We start from the raw sequence: 27,435 nt of genomic DNA, 5'->3' as shown, positions 1-27,435 counted from the left end.
CGTTTCCTTCTTGGGAGGAAGAGCAATGACCAATCTCAATAAAGTAGTGAAGAGTAGAGACATCACACTGGCAACGAAGGTCCACATAGTTAAAGCAATGGTATTCCCCATAGTAACCTGTGGATGCGAGAGCTGGACTATAAGGAAGGCTGAGTGAAGGAAGATAGACGCTTTTGAACTGTGGTGTTGGAGGAAAATCCTGAGAGTGCCTTGGACCACAAGAAGATCAAACCAGTCCATACTCCAGGAAATAAAGCCCGATTGCTCACTGGAGGAAAGGATATTAAAGGCAAAGATGAAGTAATTTGGCCACATAATGAGAAGACAGGAAAGCTTAGAGAAGAGAATAATGCTGGGGAAAATGGAAGGAAAAAGGAAGAGGGGCCGAATAAGGGCAAGATGAATGGATGTATCCTTGAAATGACTGGCTTGACCTTGAAGGAGATGGGGGCAGCGACACCCGACAGGGAGCTCTGACATGGGCTGGTCCATGAGGTCACGAAGAGTCGGAATTGGAGGAGGGCGAATGTGGCCCCTATCTTCAAGAAGGGAAAAAAGAACAACTAAAACAATTACCGTCCAGTCAGCCTCACGTCGATACCAGGCAAGATTCTGGAAAATATCTTTAAGGAAGTGGTCTGTGAACACTTAGAAACAAATGCGGTAATCGCTAATAGTCAACACAGATTTACCAAAAACAAGTCATGCCAGACCAATCTGATCTCTTTTTTTGATAGAGTGACAAGCTGGGTAGATGCAGGGAACACCGTGGATATAGCAAACCTGGAATTCAGTAAGGCCTTCGACAAAGTCCCCATGACCTTCTGGCAAACAAGTTAGTCAAATGTGGACTAGGCAAAACTACGGTTATTGGCTAAGCGAATGAACCCAAAGGGTGCTCACCAATGCGTCGTCTTCATCTTGGAAAGAAGTCATAAGTGGAGTGCCGCAGGGTTCTGTCCTGGGCCCGGTTCTGTTCAACATCTTCATCAACAACTTAGACGAAGGGTTAGAAGGCATGAACATCAAGTTTGCAGACGACACCAAACTGGGAGGGATAGCTAACACTCCAAAAGACAGGAGCAGAATTCAAAACGATCTTGACAGACTAGAGAGATGGGCCGAAACTAACAAAATGAAGTTCAACAGGGATAAATGCAAATACTTCACTCCGGCAGAAAAAATGGAATGCAAAGATACAGAATGGGGGAGGCCAGGTTTGACAGCAGTACATCTGAAAAAGACCTTGGAGTCCTTGTGGACAACAGGTTAAACATGAGCCAACGATGTGATGCGGCGGCAAAAAAAGCCAACAGGATTTTGCCCTGCATAAATAGGGGTATAGTGTCTAGATCCAGGGAAGTCATGCTACCCCTCTATTCTGCCTTGGTCAGGCCACACCTGGAATACTGTGTCCAATTCTGGGCACCGCTGTTGAAGGGAGATGTTGACAAGCTGGAATGTGTCCAGAAGAGGGCAACTGAAATGATCAAGGGTCTGGAGAACAAGACGTATGAGGAGCGGCTTAAAGAACTGAGCATGTTTAGCCTGCAGAAGAGAAGGCTGAGAGGAGACATGATAGCCATGTACAAATACGTGAGGGGAAGTCACAGGGAGGAGGGAGCAAGCTTGTTTTCTGCTGCCCTGCAGACTAGGATGCGGAACAATGGCTTCAAACTACAGGAAAGAGTCCACCTGAACATCAGGAAGAACTTCCTCACTGTGAGGGCTGTTCGGCAGTGGAACTCTCTCCCCCGGACTGTGGTGGAGGCTCCTTCTTTGGAGGCTTTTAAGCAGAGGCTGGATGGCCATCTGTCGGGGGTGCTTTGAATGTGATTTCCTGCTTCTTGGCAGGAGGTTGGACTGGATGGCCCATGAGGTCTCTACCAACTCTACGATTCTACGATTCTATGGAAGCAATTGAATGAATAAACAACAACATTGGCTGTGTGGAAGGGCCCTAAGCCCTTCTTTGTTGGAAATAGCAACCTCCCAAGCCTTTATTATTTATTAGTTAATATATATATTTGCTAACCTGTATTCTATGTGTATGTTAATTTTCCAGTTTGACTGTACCTCTTTGGTGTGGGAGACATGTTCACTGAGCATGTTCAAATTCAGGACTCCATTTTGTAGTCAGTCTGCTTTACACCTTAGTGGAAGTGGATGCCTGTTTTGCATCAGACCTCAGTGAAGGTAGATGCATATTGCTGTCTGGACTTCAGTAGAGAAGTATGACTTATGGACTTCAGTGATTGCAATTATATCTAAAGACTATGGACTATTGATTAAGAATGATACCCTGTGTACTCAACACACAGAGAACTACATCCTATGTACAACTGAACTAAAATAAGGAATATGCCTATATAGTGAATTAATACAAGATGTTTGTGAGTAAACAAGATATGTTATTTTTCAAGGAAGACTTTGGTTTTTATCTCTAAGTGGATATTTTAAACTAAGAGGCTTCAAGGAAGTGAGTATCTTTTGGGCAACTGCAATTTCAACTTCAAAAAAAAAAAACCAACCATTCTCTGCTAACCAAGTATATTTTATAGTGGCATGTTTTTGTCCTTGGCAGTCCAACGACATGGTTCTTTGGTTTAACAGCTGGGTTACCTGTGTGCCTTTACATGAAAGCTTATGAATATCATTGTTCAGAGGGTTGACTTCTAGCAAAGTCATGCTTTTCTTGACTAGTGGTTTTCAAAAGGTGGTCTCTACATGTTCACGGAGATTCTTGTTTCCAATATTCCTCACGGGGGCATGGTTTCCAAGCCTTTGATCATTTTGATCACCTTTCTCTGGACAGCTACCAGCTTGTCAATGTCTTTCTTAAATTGTGGGGCCCAGAATTGGGCACAGGATTCCAAAATTGTGGGAGCTGAAGTCCAAAACACCTGGAGGGTCGAAGTTTGATGTAGATACTCTACTCCTATGGACAGGGCCGTAGCCAGAGAAGGGTGTTAAAAGTTCAAAAAACCCCTGAAATGTGTCAGGTTTAAAAAAAAAAACCTGGTTTACAGTACAGTAGAGTCTCACTTATCCAACATAAATGGGCTGGCAGAACGTTGGATAAGCGAATATGTTGGATAATAAAAAGGGATTAAGGAAAAGCCTATTAAACCTTTACTAACCTAAGTGAGCAGCTGCTGTTAGTTTCAGCTCCTGCCAACCTAGCAGTTTGAAAACATGCCAATGAGAGTAGATCAATAGGTACTGCTCCGGCGGGAAGGTAACAGTGCTCCATGCAGTCATGCCGGCCACTTGATCTTGGAGGTGTCTACAGACAACGCCGGCTCTTCGGCTTAGAAATGGAGATGAGCACCAACCCCCAGAGTGGGACACGACTGGACTTAACGTCAGGGGAAACCTTTACCTTTTAACCTAAGTTATGATTTTACAAATTAAGCACCAAAACATGTTTTACAACAAATTTGACAGAAAAAGTAGTTCAATACACAGTAATGCTATGTAGTAATTGCTGTATTTACGGATTTAGCACCAAAATATCACAATGTATTGAAAACACTGACTACAAAATCATTGACTACTAAAAGGCAGACTGCGTTGGATAAAACAGAACGTTGGATAAGCGAATGTTGGATAAGTGAGACTCTACTGTACTTATACATTGGTTAACCAGTTAAAATTCATGAGTAAACCAGGTTTCGGGGAGGGAGTGGAGAACCCTTTGGGGGAGGAGTTAGAACCCTTACACAAACACACACACACCCGGCTATATAGCCCTGCCTATGGATGCAGCCTAGAATCGCATGGGCTTTTTCCAGTTGTGTTGCCACATTATCCCTTAGCCCCTTATCCATTAACCACTTATCTCCATCCCTAGAATTGGTGGGCACTGCTGTAAGGCACATGTTGAGTTGAAAGCGTGTTGGGAGAGGTCGTTTCCCACCCCATCTCATCCCTCCCCGGACGTCACACAGAGGTGCTTATTCAGGAAGGAGACACGCGTCCTCCGAGGGAAGCAAGGGCGCAAGAGGGTCGACTTGGGAGAGCCCGAGGGAAAGCCCGAGGGAGAGCCCTCGAAGGCTCCGGCAAGCGGGGAGTTGGCTCTGGAGAGGCGCGGCGCGGAGGGGAGTGGCTGTTGCTCCGGAGAGAAGCCCCGAGGCGGCGGGATTCGGAGCCCGGAGGCGCTCGGGAGCCCTGGGAGATGAGGCTCCGGCCGAGCTGCGCCCTTACCACCCTGGCCTGCTTTGGCGCTGCCTCTTTCTTCGCCTTGTACGCCCACTGGAGCCGGAGCGAAGGTGAGGGGCGGAGGGGCGGCGCGGGCAGAGAAGGGGCGTCCCGCCGCCAAAGTCTCCCAACTCCCTCCCAGCGGGGAGACGGGCGGGGAAAGCGGGCCGAGGGGTCGCGAAGGCAGCCTAGGCGCCCCGCCGCCAGCCGAAGCCTCTCCGAAGGCCAGGCGGGTGGAGAGAGACCTCGGGGCGCTCCCGCCGTGCCAACCGCCGCCTCTGCCCTGGCGCACTCGGGAGCTCTCCTCTCCGAAGGCTCCTTTCCGACGCCGAGCGAGAGCCGGGCGCTGTTTTTAGCCGGCTCTGGTGGCCCCGCTTGTGCTTAAGGAAACCCCCGCAGCCCTTCCTTCCCTCTTGGGAGAGCAGAGGGTGAAGTCCTGAGCTGGGAAAGGACTCTATAGAAGAGGCGGAAAAGTATGGAGGTGGGAAGGAATCTGGGGCCCCGTCCACACAGCTGAATAGCATCCCACATGTTCTGCTTTGAAGTGGAATATATGGCAGTGTGGACGCAGATAACTCTGTTCAGAATCAGAGCAGATATTGTGGGTTGTGAGGGCAAAGTCCTGAGCTGGGAAAGGACTCTATAGAAGAGGCGGGAAAGTATGGAGGTGGGAAGGAATCTGGGGCCCCGTCCACACAGCTGAATAACATCCCACATGTTCTGCTTTGAAGTGGAATATATGGCAGTGTGGACGCAGATAACTCAGTTCAGAATCAGAGCAGATATTGTGGGTTGTGAGGGCAAAGTCCTGAGCTGGGAAAAGTGTCTATAGAAGAGGCGGAAAAGTATGGAGGTGGGGAGGAATCTGGGGCCCCTTCCACACCTGAATAAAATCCCACATGTTCTGCTTTGAAGTGGAATATACGGCAGTGTGGACGCAGATAACTCTGTTCAGAATCAGAGCAGATATTGTGGGTTGTGAGGGCAAAAGTCCTGAGCTGGGAAAGGACTCTATAGAAGAGGCGGGAAAGTATGGAGGTGGGAAGGAATCTGGGGCCCCATCCACACCTGAATAAAATCCCACATGTTCTGCTTTGAAGTGGAATATACGGCAGTGTGGACGCAGATAACTCTGTTCAGAATCAGAGCAGATATTGTGGGTTGTGAGGGCAAAGTCCTGAGCTGGGAAAGGACTCTATAGAAGAGGCGGGAAAGTATGGAGGTGGGAAGGAATCTGGGGCCCCATCCACACAGCTGAATAACATCCCACATGTTCTGCTTTGAAGTGGAATATATGGCAGTGTGGACGCAGATAACCCAGTTCAGAATCAGAGCAGATATTGTGGGTTGTGAGGGCAAAGTCCTGAGCTGGGAAAGGACTATAGAAGGGGCGGAAAAGTATGGAGGTAGGGAGGAATCTGGGGCCCCTTCCACATGTTCTGCTTTGAAGTCGAATATATGGCAGTGTGGACACAGATAACCCAGTTCATTGCAGATATTCTGGGTTGTCCTGCCTTGATATTCAGGGTTGTATGGCTGTGTGGAAGGACCCATGAAAGGGTTGTGGGGAAAGGGACTCACTATTACTATTACAGTAGAGTCTCACTTATCCAAGCTAAACGGGCTGGCAGAAGCTTGGATAAGCGAATATCTTGGACAATAAGGAGGGATTAAGGAAAAGCTTATTAAACATCAAATTAGGTTATGTTATTATTTTACAAATTAAGCACCAAAACATCATGTTATACAACAAATTTGACAGAAAAAGTAGTTCAATACGCAGTAATGTTACGTTGTAATTACTGTATTTACGAATTTAGCACCGAAATAAAACAATATATTGAAAACATTGACTACAAAAATGGCTTGGATAATCCAGAAACTTGGATAAGCAAGGCTTGGATAAGTGAGACTCTACTGTACTACCAATACTAATAATGACACTATGTAACACGGTTTTTGTCCCCGGGATATTAAATGTCATCTTCTAATAAGTTCCATCATAAAAACATTGGGGCAGGATTATTAAACTTTAAAAACTTTGGGTTTCTGTGAGTTTTCCGGGCGGCCTGGCCATCTTCCAAAAGCATTCTCTCCTGATGTTTTCCTCACATCTATGGCTGGCATCCTCAGAGGTTGTGACGTACAGTAGAGTCTCATTTATCCAACATAAACGGGCCAGCAGAATGTTGGATAAGCGAATATGTTGGATAATAAGGAGGCATTAAGGGAAAGCCTATTAAACATCAAATTAGGTTATTATTTTAAAAATTAAGCACCAAAACATCATGTTATACAACAAATTTGATAGAAAAAGTAGTTCAATATGCAGTAATGTTATGTTGTAATTACTGTATTTACGAATTTAGCACCAAAATATCACGGTGTATTGAAAACATTGACTACAAAAATGCGTTGGATAATCCAGAACGTTGGATAAGCGAGTGTTGGATAAGTGAGACTCTACTGTATGTAAAAATGTTGTCTTCGCGGGGCATCCTGCATCACATCTTGCTCCAGCTTTTTAGTCAAAGATCTCATTCAATCGCAATCAGTTCAATATCGTTTGTGGCAGCCACAGAAATGATGTCTTTAGAGTAGAAGAAGTACTTTCAAAGTAAAAACCGCACAATTAAACAGGAAATGACACTTTCAAACCAGGGACAGATTTTTTTCCAATTTTGTTACATAGTGTAATATTAATACTACTACTAATAATAATGTCATATGTTGTCGAAGGCTTTCATGGCCAGAATTACTGGGTTGCTGTGAGTTTTCCAGGCTGTATGGCCATATTCCAGAAGCATTCTCTCCTGACGTTTTGCCCACATCTAAACCAGGCATCCTCAGAGGTTGTGAGGTATATTGGAAACCAGGCAAGTTGGTAGAATGTCCAGGGTGGGAGAAAGAACTCTTGTCTGTTTGAGACAAGTGTGAATGTAACAATTGGCTACCTTGAATAGCATTGAATAGCCTTGCCATTTCAAAGCCTGGCTGCTTCTTGCCTGGGAGAATCCTTTGTTGGGATTCCCAGTACAGTAAAGAAAAGAAAATCAGGATAGTAAAGAAAACACTCTGAAAACGGGAATTCCAGACACAAAACATTCAGGGCCAGCTAATCCTCCCAACAAAGGATTCCCCCAGGCAGGAATCAGTCAGGCTTTGAAGCTGCAAGGCTTTTCAATGCTAATCAAAGTGATTAATTGCAACATTCACACCTGCCTCAAACAGACGAGAGTTCTTTCTCCCACCCTGGACCTTCCACACATATATAAACCAACTTCTCTAGTTTCCAAAAGACCTCACAACCTCAGAGGATGCCTGCCATAGATGTGGGTGAAATGTCAGGAGAAAATGTTTCTGTATGTTTCCATACAGCCCGGAATACTCACAGCAACTCAGTGATTCCGGCCATGAAAGCCTTTGATAACACAATTCAGTATCGTTTGTGGCAGCCACAAAAACAAAGTTTCTGAAGTGTAACAACTACTTTCAAAGTAAACGCCGCACAATTAAACAGGAAATAACACTTTCAAACCAGAAATATTTTTTTTTCAAATTTTGTTACATAGTATATTACTAATACTAATTATAACAATATTATGTTTTGTTACCAGCCTCTCCTCATAGCTCCAGGCAGAGTTCAACACAGTTCAAATGCATAGATAAAACAAAGGGCGATAAAATTACACATATTTAAGCAAACACAGAACACAGATTAAACCGCCAATACTAATACAGTAGCCTCTCAGTGAACTGCCTCCATAAAGATTGATAGATGCTGATAAATGTAGGGCCGTTTATCCAAGGTTCTGCCGGCCCATTTAGCTTGGATAAGTGAGACTCTACTGTAATAGGAGCAATCCCAGGAGCCATCCAGTCCAACCCACTTCTGCCATGCGGTAAAACCACAATCAAAGTACCCCCAACAGATGGGAGTTGAAGGCCCAAAGGTTGTACAGGACTGGTCTACACAAACCATATATTGCTATTTCACATTTCATTATGTGGCAGCGTAGACAGGACCATAATCGTCATTTGACTTGAAAGCTGCTCCAGAACTGAGTGGGGATTCACACTCTGTTCTCTGGGATTCAAACCACAACACAATACTGGCTTTGCACCATGCAAGCTTATGATGTGTGTGTGCCTTCAAGTCACCTGTTGACTTATAGTGGCCCAACAGATTTCATAGACAAAGAATACTCTGAGGTGGGTTTGCCAGTTCCTTCCTCTAAAATATATCTCACAGCACCTGGTATTTGTAGGCGTTCTTCTATCCAATCCAGACCCTGTTCAGCTTCCAGGATCTGGTGTATTAAAGGGTATTTCCTCTTTAACTTCATGGGACACTTTGACAGTGTTGTTGCAATGGATTTCAGTAGAAAAGTATGTGTTTGGACTTCAATGGAACAAGTTACTTATGGACTTTAATGCTATCAGTCTGCTTGAGACCTCAGAGGTGGATACATGTATATGCTTTTGAACTTCCGTGGAAAAAATATAGTTTGGGACTTCAGTGAGCACAATTATACTTTGGACTATGGACTATTGATTATGTATGATACCCTATGTACTCAACACAGAGAAATCATATCCTATCTATAATTGAACTTTAATAAGAAATGTGCCTGTATGGTGAATTAATACAAGATGATTGTGAGTAAACAAGATATGTTATTTTTCTAAGACTTTTTAAAAATATATATATATCTAAGTGCAAATTTTAAATTAAGAGGTTTCAAGGAAGTGTATATGTTTTGCACAACTGCAACTTCAACTTCAAAGAAACAACTTTAAAACTCTGCTAACCAAATATATTTTTGTAGTGGCATGTCTTTGTTTCTTGGCCATTCAAAATACTAAACAAAATCCCAGAATACTTGTAAAGTATCTATACAAACATACGATAGTCTATGTACAAAGAAAATGTGTCCAAATAACATATATTATTAAAGTTCCCCGTACAAAGCTCAATTCGGCCGTACCAGACAAAATGAAAAGGAGCAACAGCTCTAACACAAAAGTTATTCAAGTCTGGTATTGGTTCCAATGTATATAAGCTTCAGGGATACATAGTCAATGAAAATATCTTCCAAACAATTTAAACAGATGGTTGGTCGTGTTGCTGTATACTGGAATGAAGAAAATAATGATGGAGAACCGCTCTTAAAAAAGTCTTCGAAAGTAAAGTCCAAATAAAGTCCCAAGTCTACAGGGGTCCTGGGTATTTTTGTACCCTGTTTCAGGGAGAAAATCCCCTTCTTCAGGAGTTGTTATACTCAGCAACAATGAATTTCTATCTAAAACAAAAGATAGAGTAACAAGTATTTTACTTTTGTGTTAGAGCTGTTGCTCCTTTTCATTTTGTCTGGTATGGCCAAATTGAGCTTTGTACGGTGAACTTTAATAATATATGTTATTTGGACACATTTTCTTGGCCATTCAAAGACATGGTTCTTCAGTTTAACAGCTGAGTTCCTTTGTGCCATTACATGAATGCTTATGAACATCACTTGTTTAGAGGATTGACTTCTAACAAGGTCATGCCTTTTCTTGACTAGTGGTTTTCAAAAGGTGGCATCTGCATGTTCATGGAGATTCACAATTGCCAAATGGATAAGACATCATTTTTCCTTTTCAATAAGGTTATGATTGCCTTTTTCCCCCAAAGGGTTATATTTTTCCAAAATTCTGAACCTACTTGAATTCTTGCATTACCTGAAGAACTTCTCTTAACATATACCCTCCAGAACCAAATGGCATACAGTGAGGAGGGGCTGTGTGGGAGACTGGAATCGTCCCAGAATGAACTTAGATGTCTTAATTAATCTAATATAAGAATGAGAAAATTGAAGACATCCAAATCATATTGGTCAGTACAGCAATCCCAGTTAGTCCTAATCATGATAGCCAATAATGAGGGATGATGGGAGTAACACCTGGAGAGCCAGAAGTTGCTTGTCACTGAGTTAATGATTTGTGGGTAGAACATTTCCCTTCCAATTTACTGCAGTCAGCATGTTCCACCCAACACTTGCCCTTTGGAGTGTTATGGGGTGGAGGGTGGAATACACTACTAGAAAGAAACAGCAATAATCTTTTAGACCAATTTGTTGGTTTAAATCCAAACTATTTGATCCTGTTTTGCTATACTATGTGATTGTAATGATGTTAGAATATGTGTGGTCAAAGCATTACACAAACTACTTTTTGTCCTCATCTGCACTGTCTGACCAGATGGAACCCTAACCAATTTTCCATGCAGCTCTTGACAGCACTGTGACAGTGATCTTGATTGGGGAAGTTAGAAGTTAGAAAGTTAATTTTTGAACCACTGTTTACAAAATCTCTCAAACAATTCTAGGATTTCTGGTGGGTGTGGGTGTGAGTAAGTAGAAATGAACCTTCCCACTGTGATCTCAATGGGTGGATTAACTTCCCTCTCTGCTCATGCTGACATGAATGGCTTGGAAGGGAGAAAAGGGTGGGTAGATGGGTGTGCTCATGTGTATGCATGGAACCCACAATCCTTTACCTAATACTTCTGGCCTTGAGTCCAAAAGGTTGTCAATTTATCTTTTAAACTAATGGAAATTTATTTATTTTATTTATTTAAAAACATTTATATTCTGCCCTTCTCACCCCTAAGGTGTGATGAACCATGGGCCTTGTAGTCCTGCTCAGGACATTGTAATTCCTGATGAAGATGAAAACTTGGGTTTTTTACCTTCCCAGTCTGAACTGGATTCCTCTCAGCCAGATCTTTCCCAGGCAGATCTGGAAACTTTGCACCTGCAAGAAAGTTGTGCCCCAGAAGTATGTCAAACAACCCCAGAGCCTACTTCTCCCGTGTTCTTGCGCCGGGAGTTTTGTAAACAACAGAGAAGTTTGGATTCAGCTTCGCGCAGGAGTGCGAGGATAGCAGCTAAGAATGTTGCCAATTAACATTGGTTCTCGTGAGAATCTTTAAGGAGTTTAACATCTGGTCTCAGAGTTTAGCTTTCGTTTCTGATTCCCAGAGAACCGCTCTGGTGAGAAAGTTGGACTCTATATAGGTGTTTTGCCCGCGTAGCAACTTCGCGGAGTCAATTCGTCAGCCTACGGAGCGAGTTGTGTCTGGACAGCGCGCTCCGATTCAAGCCTCGCTTCAGCTCAAGCCTTGCCTTGCTATCCAGCCTTCGCCTTGCTTCCCAGCCTTGTTTACCTACGGACTTTGCCTTGTTTCCCAGGACTAATCCTTGCCTTGTTTCACGGATTTTACCAAGTTATTCCACGGACCTTGTTCTTGTTCTTAGTTACCTTGTTCCACGTTCAAGCCTTGTTTCAAGTATCAAGTTATTTCCTAGCCACGCTCAAGTTTTATGGACTAAAGGACCTTGTCATCTCCCCTCACTTTGCTTGGCAAAGTGAGTGTTTCGGTTATTGGATTACAACTTTGGACCTTAATATTTCTCATTGGACATTGCTTTTTTGGACTAATTCTGACCTTTCCTGAAGGGTCTAATTCTGGACTATTTTCCACACTTGTTTTTATTAACTTTATATATTCCTTCAATAAAGATATTAGTTAGATCCTGGCCTCTGTGTATGGTTATTGGTGCCTCTGCCGCCTGGGTCGTGACAGTTTGACTCCGCCACCCATAAGCACCAACTAACCGAGGCCAGGATGTCTACCGGAGCCGCGCCGGCTGGACAGCCGCTCAGCTACACCATCAGCAAGGACGAAGTGGACCGCATCCGTGACAGACTCAACGCGCAGGATGGAGAAATAAAAGGGTTGAGGGAGCGCGGAGTTCGCCTCCCGGCCATGGCGTTGCCTACCAAGTTTTCTGGAGAAGCTGCTAAGGTTCATGTTTTCCGCCGCCAATGTCAAGCTTATCTAGAGGCCCGTGATGCCGAGTTTCCCCAAGAAGACATCAAGGTGGCGTGGGTCTACAGTCTTCTAGATGGACCAGCGGCTAGCTGGGCGACGGCCCTGTTTGATCAAGCCTCCCCCCACCTAAATTCAGCACAACGCTTCTTGGATCACCTTAAGGAGACCTGGGGAATCGAGGACAATTTGGAGGCAGCCGGTCACAAACTCCGGCGCCTCCTTCAAGGAGACAGGCCCATGTCTCAGTACATAGCCGAGTTCCGCGTGCTGGCCCACAACACCGGCTGGAACGATGTAGCCCTCAGAGGACAATTTCGGGAGGGTCTCAACATTGAAATGCTGGAAGAAATCTCCAAGGTGGATCCTCCCCAGACCCTCGAGGCACTCATTGATCAATGTTTACGGGCTGAAGTCATGATTGCCAACAGGAAACAATGGGTTCGAGGCCAGGGCGGTAGAGCCGGGGCAAAACCCCCCGCTCCCGCCAGTGTTCAGCCACGTCCGGTGTGGAGACCCCCGCCGCCAACCCCATACCCCAGAGGAGGCGAGGAGGTGCCGATGCAGTTGGGCAATGTGCGTCCCAGACTAGATGCCGCCGAGAAGGCCCGTCGTCAACGCTTGAACCTCTGCTGGTACTGCGGGAACGGGGGCCACTTCGCCAGAGAGTGCCCAGCCAAAGGGAAGCCTGCCGCCCGTCTTGCGGCGGCGTCCTCCACGGAGTCGAAGGCGTCTGAGCCGACTGGCACACAGCCGGCGGGGGAAGCCAACGACCGGGTGTAGAGAGGCTCGCCAACCCGGTCAAAAAATCCATCCAAGAGCCGCCAACTGGGGTCCTGTTCCTTCTCGTGGTCACATTATGGTCAGCAAAAAGGGGACCCGTCATGATCCACGCCATGATAGACTCTGGAGCTACCAACAATTTCATCGATAGAGAGTATGCCGACTCTCTGGGATTACAATATCATGATTTCAAGAATGCCCGTGTGGTGCAAGCCATAGACGGCCGTCCCCTCAAGACGGGCCCCGTAAGCCAGTGGTCGGAACCCACCAGGATGTGGATAAGGGAACATATGGAAGAGATTTCCTTCTTTGTTACCGAGGTTCCCCATTTCCCTGTGATTTTGGGAATTCCATGGCTGACACTCCACGACCCTAACATCTCCTGGTCCAACAGAGAACTGCAGTTTGCTTCACCGTACTGCCAAAACCATTGCCTCGTAGCCAAGGTATGCCATGCCACAGACTCCGAGCCCATCATCACCTTGCCAAAGAAGTACTCCGAATATTGGGATGTATTCAATGAGAAAGAAGCCGAAAAATTACCCCCACATAGACCTTATGACTGTGCCATTGACTTGGTGGAGGGGGCCCCGATCCCGCGAGGGCATCTCTACTCCCTGACTGAACCAGAGCAAGAAGCTCTCAGGGAATTCTTAGAGACAAACCTTCGCAAGGGGTTCATCAGACCCTCTCAATCCCCAGCCGCCTCCCCAGTGATGTTTGTGAAGAAGAAGTCAGGGGAATTACGCTTGGTGGTGGACTACAGAGCATTGAACAATATCACCAAGCGGAACAGCTATCCCCTGCCCTTAATCTCGGATCTACTGGACCGACTTCGAGGAGCCAAGGTCTACACCAAGCTGGATCTTCGGGGGGCTTATAATCTAGTTCGCATCAGAGAAGGGGACGAGTGGAAGACCGCCTTCCAGACTAAATTCGGATTATTCGAGTCCCGAGTTATGAATTTCGGTTTATGCGGAGCTCCCGCAACGTTCCAGCATTTTGTCAACGATATTTTTCAGGACTATCTAGACAGATTCTTGATAATCTACCTGGACGATTTTTTGGTGTTTTCCAGATCACAATCAGAACATGAGAACCACGTCAAAATGGTGTTGCAACGATTGCGGGATCATGGACTTTATGCCAAGCTAGAAAAATGCGCTTTTGATCTACAAGAGGTAGATTTCCTTGGCTACCGCATCTCGCCTCTAGGGCTTTCCATGGATCCAGCCAAAGTTTCAGCAGTATTGGAATGGCGGGCGCCAACTAACAAGAAAGAGGTGCAGCGTTTCTTGGGGTTCGCGAACTACTACCGCAAGTTCATTCCAGATTTTGCCCGCTGGTCCGACCCCATCACTAGCTGCATCCGTGGAAAGCAGCCTTTCCGCTGGACTGATCAAGCAGAGAAAGGGTTCCAGCAACTGAAGAAACTATTCACCTCCCAGCCAATTCTACAGCACCCAAATCCTGGAACCCCTTTTGTGGTGCAAGCGGACGCCTCTGATGTGGCAATTGGGGCTGTACTCTTACAACCGGTGGGAGAACACCTCCATCCCTGTGCCTTTTATTCTCGTCAACTAACCACACCAGAGAGGAATTACACCATTTGGGAAAAAGAACTACTGGCCATAAAGGCAGCCTTTGAAACTTGGAGACATTGGCTAGAAGGGGCCAAATTCCCCATTGAAGTCCACACTGATCATCGTAATCTAGAACATCTAAGAACTGCCCGCAAACTAAATCAGAGGCAGCAACGTTGGGCTTTATTCTTTGAACGTTTCAACTTCCAGATCCATTACGTGACCCCAGCTCAAACCAAGCAAGCAGACGCCCTGTCACGTAAACCGGAATACGCTGCAGGACGCAAGGAGACCTTTGAATCCCAACTGCTACAACCTGAGAACTTTGCCACGCTCACAGTGGGGAACACCAAATCCAGTCCCATTGGTTCAACTTCCCCTACTCCAGGACCCATCTGTGCTCAAGAAATCAGGGCTAGTCAGCAAGCAGATGCCTGGGCGCAGGACCAACTTCGCCAAGGTCTGCATTTTCCCTTTTCGCTTAAAGATGGGCTGCTCTGCTATAGAAATCATGTTTATATCCCACCCGGACCGGGCAGGGAAAAAGCGCTTCGTCTGTGTCATGACTGCAAACCAGCAGGACACTTCGGACTATTTAAAACCATGCATTTGATCCTAAGAGATTTTTGGTGGCCCAAGATCCGCAAGGATGTGGAAAAATATGTCAACACCTGCCCAGTATGCCAGCGCTCCAAGATACGAAGGGAGAAGCCCTCAGGGCTTTTACACCCCCTTCCTACCCCATCTCGCCCATGGGAAATAATTTCCGCGGATTTCATCACTGACCTACCACCTTCCTGTGGATTCACCACGATCTTAGTGGTGGTGGACCTATTCACCAAGTTAGCCCATTTCATTCCCTGCGAAGGCCTCCCCACGGCCAAAGAAACTGCGGATCTATTTCTTCAGCATGTTTTCAGACTACATGGATTGCCCAAGAGTTTAGTCACAGACCGTGGATCTCAATTCACCTCTCGTTTTTGGAAGGCACTACAAAAACTACTGGGCATAGACTCTCGCTTATCTTCAGCTCATCATCCCCAAACAGATGGGCAAACGGAGCGCACTAATGCCACTTTGGAGCAGTATCTTCGCTGTTATGTAAACTACCAACAGGACAATTGGGCTTCTCTGTTACCACTGTCTGAGTTTGCCTACAATAATGGAGTTCAAGCTTCTACAAAAGAAACGCCGTTCTTTGCAAACTACGGTTTCCATCCACGTTTCTTTCCCCCTGTCATTGAAACTTCAGAAGTTCCCGCAGCAGAGGATTGGCTGCAGGAACTCACAGCGGTGCAACAACTTTTGCTCCAGCAACTGGACCAAGCCAAGGAGGACTATAAACGCCACGCCGACAAACACCGCCAGCCGGGCCCCGAAATCAAGGTAGGAGATCGGGTTTTTCTGTCCACTCGCTTTCTGCCCTCCCACCGCCCATGCCGGAAGTTAGATGCCCGTTTCATTGGCCCCTATCCAGTGGTGGCGCAATTAAACCCCGTGACTTTCAAACTCCAACTTCCGCGTTCAATGCGCATTCACCCAGTGTTTCACCGTTCCCTGCTCCTTCCGGCGGATGGTGTGCGTCCTGATACAGACCAACCGGCCCCCCCTCCTGTTTTGATGAATGGGGAGGAGGAGTTCGAGGTTGAGGACATTTTGGATTCTCGCTTTCATCGCCGCCGCCTACAATATCTCATTGACTGGGTGGGTTTTGGGCCTGAGGAACGCTCTTGGGAAGACGCCTCCACAGTCCATGCTCCTGATCTAACCCGTCGCTTCCATCTGACCTATCCCACCAAACCGCGACCTCGCGCCTCGGGGAGAGGACCCCAGTTTGGGAGGGGCCCTGAGGAGGGGGATAGTGTGATGAACCATGGGCCTTGTAGTCCTGCTCAGGACATTGTAATTCCTGATGAAGATGAAAACTTGGGTTTTTTACCTTCCCAGTCTGAACTGGATTCCTCTCAGCCAGATCTTTCCCAGGCAGATCTGGAAACTTTGCACCTGCAAGAAAGTTGTGCCCCAGAAGTATGTCAAACAACCCCAGAGCCTACTTCTCCCGTGTTCTTGCGCCGGGAGTTTTGTAAACAACAGAGAAGTTTGGATTCAGCTTCGCGCAGGAGTGCGAGGATAGCAGCTAAGAATGTTGCCAATTAACATTGGTTCTCGTGAGAATCTTTAAGGAGTTTAACATCTGGTCTCAGAGTTTAGCTTTCGTTTCTGATTCCCAGAGAACCGCTCTGGTGAGAAAGTTGGACTCTATATAGGTGTTTTGCCCGCGTAGCAACTTCGCGGAGTCAATTCGTCAGCCTACGGAGCGAGTTGTGTCTGGACAGCGCGCTCCGATTCAAGCCTCGCTTCAGCTCAAGCCTTGCCTTGCTATCCAGCCTTCGCCTTGCTTCCCAGCCTTGTTTACCTACGGACTTTGCCTTGTTTCCCAGGACTAATCCTTGCCTTGTTTCACGGATTTTACCAAGTTATTCCACGGACCTTGTTCTTGTTCTTAGTTACCTTGTTCCACGTTCAAGCCTTGTTTCAAGTATCAAGTTATTTCCTAGCCACGCTCAAGTTTTATGGACTAAAGGACCTTGTCATCTCCCCTCACTTTGCTTGGCAAAGTGAGTGTTTCGGTTATTGGATTACAACTTTGGACCTTAATATTTCTCATTGGACATTGCTTTTTTGGACTAATTCTGACCTTTCCTGAAGGGTCTAATTCTGGACTATTTTCCACACTTGTTTTTATTAACTTTATATATTCCTTCAATAAAGATATTAGTTAGATCCTGGCCTCTGTGTATGGTTATTGGTGCCTCTGCCGCCTGGGTCGTGACATAAGGGGACTCAGGGATGAGCACAGCATATATATGGCATGCATTCCATGCTGGGACATAAAATTATTATAAATATACACAAACATTAAAACATTAAAAACTTTAAACATTAAAATCAGTTATAACTACCTTAACATCAGCTGTTTAAACCAACTCAGGGCACCATGCTGGCTCCGGTCAGTGGAGTAGGTTTCCTTTTATTGCCTCATTACATTGCCCCAAAGGCTTGGTCCCACAGCCAGGTCTTTACCATCTTTCTAAAGGACAGGAGGGAGGGGGCTGATCTAATCTCACCAGGGAGGGAGTTCCATAGCCGAGGGGCAATAACTGAGAAGGCTCTGTCTCATCTCCGCCAATCGTGCCTATGACGGTGGCAGGATCGAGAGTAGGTCCTCCCCAGAAGATCTTAATCTCCATGGTGGTTCATAGAGGGAGATGCGTTCAGACAGGTAGACTGGACTAGTGCCGTTTAGGGCTTTATAGGTCAAAGCCAGCACTTTGAATTGTGCTCGGTAGCTAACTGGCAGCCAATGGAGCTGATGCAACATGGGAATTGTGTGTTCCCTGTACGCCTCCCCAGTTATTAAACTGGCTGCCTCTCGTTGGACTATTTGAAGCTTCCGAACAGTCTTCAAAGGCAACCCCACGTAAAGCATGTTGCAGTAGTCTATCCTAGATGTAACGAGAGCATGGACTACTGTGGCCGAATCTGACTTCCCAAGGTACGGGCGCAACTGGCCACCACCAAAACCTGAGGTTCAAGCTCAGCGATGAGTCCAGAAGGACTCCCAAGCTGCGAACCTGCACCTTGAAGGACAGTGTGACCCCATCCAACAGAGGGTTAGAGTTTTCCTGTCCATACATCCCTACACTCTTGTTACCCTTCTTAATCTAGGGCTGCAATTATGCATATTTTTAAATGCAGTTCTACACTGACCATATCCTGGGGACAATCCGAAGTGGTGAACACCAGATCAGGAGTGAGATGGTTTAGATCACCATAGTGTAGACCCAATGGGCTTTTCAAAGGAGATCTCAGCAATTTCCCCTTGAGATTTTCAATATTTGTTCAGGCTACAGCAAGCCTCCACACTTTCAATATTTCAGAAGGAATTGAAAACCTAGGTTTACAAACAGGCCTGCTGTCTGGGTGCACCCTCAACATATACCACAAGTTCCATTATGATGAGAGATGGAGAAACAAAGTACCCAATCCATTGACAACAGGCAGGAGTGAATTGGTGGGTTGATTAGGTAAAGGTTTTCCCCTGACATTAAGTCTAGTCATATCCGACTCTGGGGGTTATTGCTTATCTCCATTTCTAAGCCAAAGAGCCGGCGTTGTCTGTAGACACCTCCAGGGTCATGTGGCCAGCATGACTGCATAGCGCACCACCGGGGGCTCCTTGGGTAGATTAGATTAAAAATCTGAGAGCAGTGGAGGCTATCTTGCCTCTATCCTTGCTTCACAAGTAGATACAACGGGCTCAATTAAAAAGCAGGAGAGCAGCAATCAGTGACAGTATAGAGAGGAGCTGCCTTGGGCCCCACTCCAGAAGAAAGGAAGCATATACATATACATAAATAAATAAAATGGGAGAGGAGGAAATAGTGCCTCCTAAGCGTGCAAAACGATTACTTCTTGTGCCCTAAGCAAAGTTTCTGTTCAGGTGTAACATCTTAAGTCAAGCTGACATAGGCATTTTAAACAAATATGAGAAAGAACAACAAAGCACTTTTTTGTTCATTCTTTTGCTTGTTTTATTTGTTCTGATTTGCCTTTCTAACTTATTAGAAAATGTAATCCCCATTTGTTTGCTCAGCATTTTGCAGGACACACCAATAAGTATTTGCAAACGGGACTGAAGCATATTTACCCGTTTGCAAATTTATCCCCGCCCCCAGATGTTTGCAGGCCTATGTTAGGACAAGTATTTATAACAATGCGCTGTTTCAGAAACCAAATTGTTACTAAGGGTTTTATATATATATATATATATATATATATATATATATATATATATATAAAGAGAGAGAGAGAGAGAGAGAGAGAGAGAGAGAGAGAGAGAGAGAGAGAGAGAGATACGGTATATGGTTTTATATCATTCTTCATACTGTTTTTGTTTTGTGACTATCCTGAAAACCTATCTTATGAAAACACTATGTAAAATTGAAAATAAATTAATTTAACCAAAGGAAGAACCAGAGCAGTAATATCTTAGCTTCTTCACATGTCAGGACCGGGATGTTGTTACCAAAGGTTGAAAGAAGTTACCATAGCTTTTTGAGAATACAGCTTCCAGAATCTCTTAGGCAGCATAGTCATTGTGTACATTGTGTACACCACATAATGGCTATAGGATAGTGTACAATCTAATCCGTCAGTCTTCCAGATAAGTCTATAATAATTGAGAAGTGTTATATGAGACATTCACAAACCACAGTGGATGCTTTATTACTGCTCTTCTTTTCATGAAAACAGATCTCTCAAAACATAGCTTTGAGTTAACATTTAAGAGCCTTAGGTGAAACTGAGTAGGATATTTGTGAGGCAACAAAACAAAACGAAATGGCATGTTAAAGAACTAATTATATAAGAAGGCATTCTTTTAATGCTGTTTCATTACAAGAAGTTTAGTAAGAGAAGTATTAATTGTGTGGCTTTTTTTTAGATGGATACGAACATTTTATTTTTTATTAAAGGCCTGCAGATAATGGATCATCCACCAGTGTATTATAGCATTGGAGATAATATTCTGAAACATTTCTGTAGCAAAACAAAATTTCAGATTCCACTTAAACTGCCATTATGATTCCACTTAAACTGCCATAGCAACAGTCTATGAAATTCTGGGATTTGCAGTTTAGAGAGGGGCATTTAGAATTCTCTGCTAGAGAGCTCTAGCGCCTCATCAAACTACAAACCACAGATTCCCACAGAATATTGCCATGGTAGCTAACATGGAGTAATAACACAATAATTTTATCGTGAAAAAGGACCCAAGTGGCAAATATTAATGTGAATTTGAACGTTGAATATGTACCTGGCCTCTATAGTTTTTCTGCAATTGGCAGTGAGCTCAACTTTGGAGAATTTTGTTCCATACAGATCCACAGTGATTATATCTGTTGTGGAAGTAAGACATCTCTCTTGCTTAATGTTTTGATTGGGCAGCCTTGAAATCCCTGCACCCACTCCACTAAGCTATTTTTTCATATGTGTGCAAATGGGAAGTGGGGAAGAGGATAAAGCACAGTCAGAAGGTCTACTGTGGAAAGGGGAATCCCACCTTCTACCATAAGACTCTGTTGCCCAAATAGTCTTTCATGGGGTAGATTTCCATTTTACTCCATGTGTTAATTTTAGTACAATAGCTTTTTCTGCAGATGATAGTGAATGGAGAAACCCCTCACATGATTATTGGGTGTGAGTGTGTTTGAATTGTGCCTTCTTTTAAAAAATATGGCTGGAATGAGGAATCTCACGAAGGGCTCTTTGTACCAAACCTTGTGTACTGATACATTGGACCTCTAACAAATTGGTCTCGAAATCAAAGGCCTATCTTCTTGGTCCAAATGAGACAGAATGGGATTTAATAATAGGCATGGCATCCATATGATGCATGAGGACCATTTGTCCTGTAAATGTTGGTGAATGTTCTGGAACATCTTTGAAGATCTGGAGCTCACTTACACTTGTGGCGGTGTGAACAGTTGGGTCGTTTCATAGTTGGAGTGGCTGCAGGTGTCAGAGAATGTGACAAACAATGGCCACCTCACCTTAGTGGTGGTTTCCACTAAGTTGAGGACAAGAGAAAGAAGGTAATGGTATTGATCCAGTGACACCAAGCTGATTTGGTGGACTGTGCGGACTCCATCCAGACACCAGGGTGACTCAAGGCCATACAATGCACATTCACCAGTGTATACTCCCACGGTGCTTGATCTGGAGTACTCTACTCTAGATCAGTGTCAATGTATGTGGCTTGTGGCTTTGTAGATGGGTCCAAAAGTATGTTTTAAACATAATATATTAATAATGGTTCTAGAATTTCCCAGGCATATATCCTACATGCAGTGTCAGGAATACGTTCTTAAGAAATGAATTCTTTTTGATTCTTCTGATCAAGAAGAGGAATCAGAAGATATCAAGGACCACAGAACAAACTCAGAAATGCAACTTCTCAAGAGGAGAAGAGGATTTTTTTGGCCTTTTTTTCTTTTCTATTTTAATTATTTTTTAAATACATATACATACTTTTTTTCTCCTCTCCCTTTTCTCTACTCTTTTCACACCCCTATTCCCCCAAATCCCACCTTACTATTCCCCATCGATTGTTTTCATCGCTTTCTCTGTATATATCACTTTTCACAACAATAAAAATTACAATTAAAAAAAAGAAATGAATTCTTTTTCACCACCAAACAATCATTAGCATACAGACATTATCCATATATCAACCTCTTATCTTTTCCCAAGAATGATTAATATTGTTCTGTCTTAAAACCATATTCTGTTGTCTGGCAGTATTTAACAGCAGATCTATTTATATATCATAGATATATTCTCCCGTCTTGACAGTTTACAGGGACAGTTAACAGAACAAAAATATTCCCAAAGCTGCAGTAGTTTCCTTTAATGATGTTGCTGCTTATAGTGTTTATCTAGAGCTTTCGTGCACAGCGTACACCTGCAAGTTTGTCAAACAAAAGCAAAATCCACTTCTGTGTACTTTGTATGCTTGTGTTTCTATCTGGATAGGAAGGCACTGCCCTTTTTATTGTGCTTTATGATAAAATAATTAAATTATTACTCCTGCCAAAAGTTAACTTTATACACATAAGCAATACTTGGAATAAGGCCAGTTGCGAAGTAGACCAGTGGAAATGCACATTGGGTTATAAAAGTGGTTCCCAACCTTTTTTGACCAAGGACCACTCTCCAACATTAATACCAAAAGGGTTACAAATCAGTTTTTGGTCAACTTTAGATTTGGTTTGGTTATTTGGAGTACTGATTCAGAAAATTGCATTGAATAGACTACCTCATATCTAGTTTCTGATACAGAACATATGCCATCCAGTAGTCGCCATCTGTTCGCCCACAGAAAACCATATTTAATAATCTAGAGCTGATGTGGTCTATCCAATGCAATTTTCTGAATCACCAAATATCCCCAGGAACAGGCCTAAAAATGAAAACGCCAAGGCACCCCCACTTCAGGCACCACATGGAATGGCTCCGCTCAGGGGGAGGGAGGGGGAGGAGAAGCAGCAGTCAGGAGGCTTGTTGTCGTGCCTTTCATGGGTAGTCAGCCTCTCCCCTCCCGACATACCTGTTGCCTTGGCTCTATAAGAGGGTTTCGTGAGACCAGTCACTCTAGTTGCAACAGTGTAGTAATGGTGAGGCCGCGGACCATATTTTAGTTCTTGGGGACCACTGGTGGACCTTGGATCACAGTTTGTGAACCACTGAGTTATAAGATGCACGAGTTTTTATTCAATGAAAAAGATCACTTATAGCACTAAACTAGATGGCTCTCTGCTTTGATATGTTTAACAGATGCTGGCTTCTCTATGAGGAAATAAAGTGGGGAATACTGTGGTTTCAGTCTCATTGGTTAGGAGTAGACCCCTGGAATCAGTTATTGAGTCCTGATTCCAGGGTTTAAATAAATTGACAAATTGATTCATTAAATTGCAGCTGAATTACCCCTAATTTCATTTAACCTCCAGTTTGCTAGTAAAAAATAATTACTGTGTGACAGTATGACGGCATGTCTAAAAATATGTTGCCACAATGAAATGTTTGGAAAGCTCTGGTATAAAGTCATTGGGATAAAGAAGCAATGAAGTCTACCATCCGAGTGGGACCATACCACTTTAAAAAAAAAACTAAATTGATAGGACTGGTGACTGCAGGGGAGGGGGATATTGGCAGACTTGGGATGGCACCTATTAGTAAACACTTATACAGCACATTAATAATGCATTGATTCAGTAAGTGCTTTGGAGTATTTATGAAGCAACTCTAGATGGAAGGCTGTTTTATATGTGATCAATCATTATGCTTTGATTTTGTTTGTTTTAACACGAACAAGCATTGGTCCCAACATCTAGCACACCTTTAAAAAAATCCAGCTATATTTAGTGTTGTAATTAGAAGTGCTTTCATTGCCAATGAGTGAAGTTTCCTCAGGACAAAACCTACATGCGATTCAGCTAACTAGTACTTGTTGTTCAAAAACCAGTGAGGCTTTGTAATAGCAGTGTTTAACTGATTCCCTGTAAGGCACCTTAGGGAAACATAAAGGAAAATAGACTCGTAAATCTATGGTCTAATTTTACAAAGTCTTAACTCTGAGTCAGTCAGCCTGCTGGTGGGGACAAAGCTTTATCAGGATATGTAACTAGCTCATGTTTTTTATTTTACTTAAAAGAATTAGTATTGATCTAGAAATAGGTACATGTATGCTGCTATTATTTCTGCAAATAGATAGATGCTCTAAAATAATTTGTTTTGATGTGTTGTCGAAGGTTTTCATGACCGAAATCACTAAGTTGCTGTGAATTTTCCAGACTATATGGTTATGTTCCCGAAGCATTCTTTCCTGACGTTTCGCCTGCATCTAGGGCAATATTAAAATCTGGCTACCAGTATTTTAAAAACCCTCTAAAATCAGGCAGTAAATAAAGAACACCACTTGGAAAACAGAGAATTCCAGCTAACACCTCCCAACCAAGGATTCCCCCAGGCAGTAATTAGCCAGACCTTGAAGCTGCAAGGCTGTTCAATGCTAATCAAGGTGGCTAATTGAAACATTCAAACCTGCCTGAAACAGACAAGAGTTCTTTCTCCTACCTTGGACATTCCACAGTTATATAAGCTCCACTTGCCTAGTTCCAACAGACCTCACAAGAATGCCTGCCATAGATGCAGGCGAAACGTCAGGAAAGAATGCTTCTGGAACATGGCCATACAGCCCAGAAATCTCACAACAACTGAATACTTCATTTTATTTGCAAAAGGACATGCATATACTGTATACAACAAGACTTGGGCACAGTTTTTTTTAAAAGAATATTTCTATTTTGATTTTGCTGCTTGCCTCCTGAACCCTAGTTCTTGTCCATTGATTAATTTATCCTCTGACAGAAATAATTTACATTTACGATTACAGGACATAAAACTGATTTTTATGAAAGGCAGCTTTTGAAACTTCGCCAAGGACTCATGTATGCGGAAAAAGAAAACAAAAAAAGATCACATGAGCTGTACAATGTTCTGAATGAAATCATACAAATCATTGGTGTGACAACTGCGAGTTCAGTAAACGTTACAGGTTTGTGCTAGACTCTTCTTTTTTAATGATTGCTATTTCATGAGTTAGTCAGAAAAGAAACTTGTACCTTCACAAATATAGCATGATCCATTGACTTTATTGGAGTACAGACAGTCCCCAAGTTAGAAACAAGAGAGGTTCTCTATGTTTGTTCTTAAGTTTAACTCTGGCCAAATATATGAATTTTGGATAGCACAGGGAAGGGTTAAAACCGCTGTGATGTTTGTTTTTCTAGTTTTGCCACCATTCAAAAGATTTCACCTCCCTTTCTGTTCCTGTGATAATTGATTTTGAAAAAAAAATGGCATAACATATTACTATATTGTACTAAAACACAATACTGCAATATTATTAGTAATATTTATGTAATATAGAAAATATTATTATATTGTATTATTATTAGTATGATATTGTATTACATTATAATATTATTAATATTATATGTATATACAATATACAGGGTGTTTGAAAAAGAACTCCCTAGTTTTAACGTAATTATACTTAAAATTAGGGAGTTCTTTTTCAAACACTGTATTATTTTATTAGCATAGCAGAATTAGTATTATATATATACACACTAATGCATTTCTGTCTTGTGGTAATGACTGTGGTCAGTTTACTTGTGGCTCATGGTTGGCGGGCTCAACCTTTAAGCATGCCGTTTGCATTTAATAGAAAATCATGTCACAGTTAAAACTTGGTAGATGTTATGCACACAATTAAAGGTTTGGGTTTGGAATGTTTCTTTTTAAGCCTCTATGAAGCAGAAAGTGTTCAACCACACCAATAAGCTCCCGTTACATCTAACAAATATCCACTACTATTTGCCGCATCTCCAGAAGCATGAAAACAGCATCCATCCAAATGTACTAATTGGACACGGAAAGACTGGGGGTAAGAATAATATTTAATGTTCAATAATGTTAGACATAGAATTAATATATAACCTGTTTCTGTCCCTTGCAGTAGAATTGTGATGTATGCATTTCCTGAAATAGTACTCTCTGTGGGTACTACTGGTTTAAACCCTTGTGCCGGCAGGACTGCTGACCAAAAGGTTCAAATCCAGGGAGTGGGGTGAGCTCCCATCTGACAGTTCCAGCTTCCCATGTGGGGACATGAAAAAAACCTCCCACAGGATGATAAAACAACTGTGCGTCCCCTGGGCAACGTCCTTGCAGACCGTCAATTCTTTCACACCAGAAGCAACTTGCAGTTTCTCAAGTCGCTCCTGACATGTAAAAAGTCTCTATTAATTTCATCTCATGTTGTGTACCCCTGTGTTTGTGTACCTGTTGATCTATACGTAGAACTATGCAAGTGGACACATTATACTCTGTCGCTCAGGCAGAACTCTTGCACTACCCTGTTAACTTTATTGTTGTGTTACCACCTAATGCATGGTAGTGACACAGAAAGAAATGGGAAAGTCATCACTTACATTGTAAAGTGGGTGGACTTAGGATATCTTCACTTTTTATTCCTTGCTGAGCTAGGAAATTCACTGATCATCCTCGTGTTGATCATGTTCCCTACTCAACATGATCATTTAGTAGGGATGTAGTGAGGATAAAGCGAGAAGGAAGAGGTGAGCCATGAAAGCTGCACTGAGCTAATTGGAAGAAAGATATGAAAGCAGTTAATCTATACCTTAATATATAACCTTTGCCTGCAGAAGGCATGTAAAATATACTACATTGTTATGACATTTTTGTAACTTCTCCCTAAAACAATTATTTATACTCAAAATCTGTTAAGACAAAAATGTAGCTCAGTAGCTCTCTTAACCAAATTGCTGCACCGTAAATTGGGTGTAAGTGGAAATCACATTGGCAATTTCACATATGCTGCCCTTTCATGCCACGTTCAAGGAAGCATATCTGAGGGCTGGTTGTGGAAGATTTTTATGGCATATACACATAAAATATTGGGGAACTGGGTATTTTAAAAGCTTAAAAAATATGATGGTTGTATTTTTTGCTGTTGCTCATTGTTCTCAGTAGCGAGCAGCCCCCTCCTGCACCTTTGTGGTGTGCTTACCATCTACATATAGAGACACATGCCTTTGTTTTCTCTTTTTTGCATGATAATTATCCTTTTAACCAGTCCATGAGATAGGTTAGGCTGAAAGTCAATGCCACATTCAGCTATGTCAGAATAAGCCAGAATTCTAAATAACGTAACAAACCAGTATATTGATAGAGATAGATCCAGCTTGACCTCTCCTTGCAAGCGGGTTTGCCTAAACAATCTGTGATTATCAGAAGCTGGAAACACTATTGTTTTTGGGCTCTATGCAGTTCAGGACCTTCCACACCACCATATAACACAGAATATCAAGGCAGAAAATCCCACAATATCTGCTTTGAACTGGAATATATGGCAATGTGGACTCAGATAACCCAATTCAAAGCAGGTATTGTGGGATTTTCTGGGTTATATGGCTGTGTGGAAGCCATATTCTGGTTCATAAGAGAGAAGACAACATTTCCTATTCGCTTACAATGGAAAAAAAAAACCAAGCCATTTAGCTATTTCTGTCTGCAGTAGAACTGGCCCAGCAGTTTTGCACGAGGATACTATTTGTAAATAATAAGCCCAGTTTCTGGCATCTGGTAACTGAAATCACTGATTTGCTCAAAGATGACATAATGGTGATAAGCCATATTGCACAAGAGTGGCTTGTGAACCTACCAGGAGCATCTCCCCCCAAAATTATTGGGATAAGGAATCTCCCTCCTTGGCTCAATTCACAAATAACCTGAGCTATTCATCAGCCACAACACGTTATTCTACTGCACTGCCATTTGTTAACTCCA

General features: G+C 43.4%; 1 protein-coding gene across 1 annotated transcript in view; it reads left to right on the top strand.

Annotated features, from left to right (window-relative positions):
* Positions 1-3,810: 3,810 nt before the first annotated feature.
* mgat4d (MGAT4 family member D) overlaps positions 3,811-27,435 on the top strand; it is a 43,554-nt gene continuing 19,929 nt past the window's right edge. The window contains exons 1-3 of the mRNA XM_008111872.3: positions 3,811-4,271; positions 24,455-24,616; positions 25,370-25,510. Coding sequence (XP_008110079.1) covers positions 4,178-4,271; positions 24,455-24,616; positions 25,370-25,510 — 397 coding nt within the window. The 5' untranslated portion in view covers positions 3,811-4,177. The remainder of the gene's footprint in view (positions 4,272-24,454; positions 24,617-25,369; positions 25,511-27,435) is intronic.

The sequence above is a fragment of the Anolis carolinensis genome, chromosome 5 (genome assembly GCF_035594765.1).
Source record: "Anolis carolinensis isolate JA03-04 chromosome 5, rAnoCar3.1.pri, whole genome shotgun sequence".
NCBI lineage: Eukaryota > Metazoa > Chordata > Lepidosauria > Squamata > Dactyloidae > Anolis > Anolis carolinensis.
This window is presented reverse-complemented; position numbering and strand designations above follow the sequence as displayed.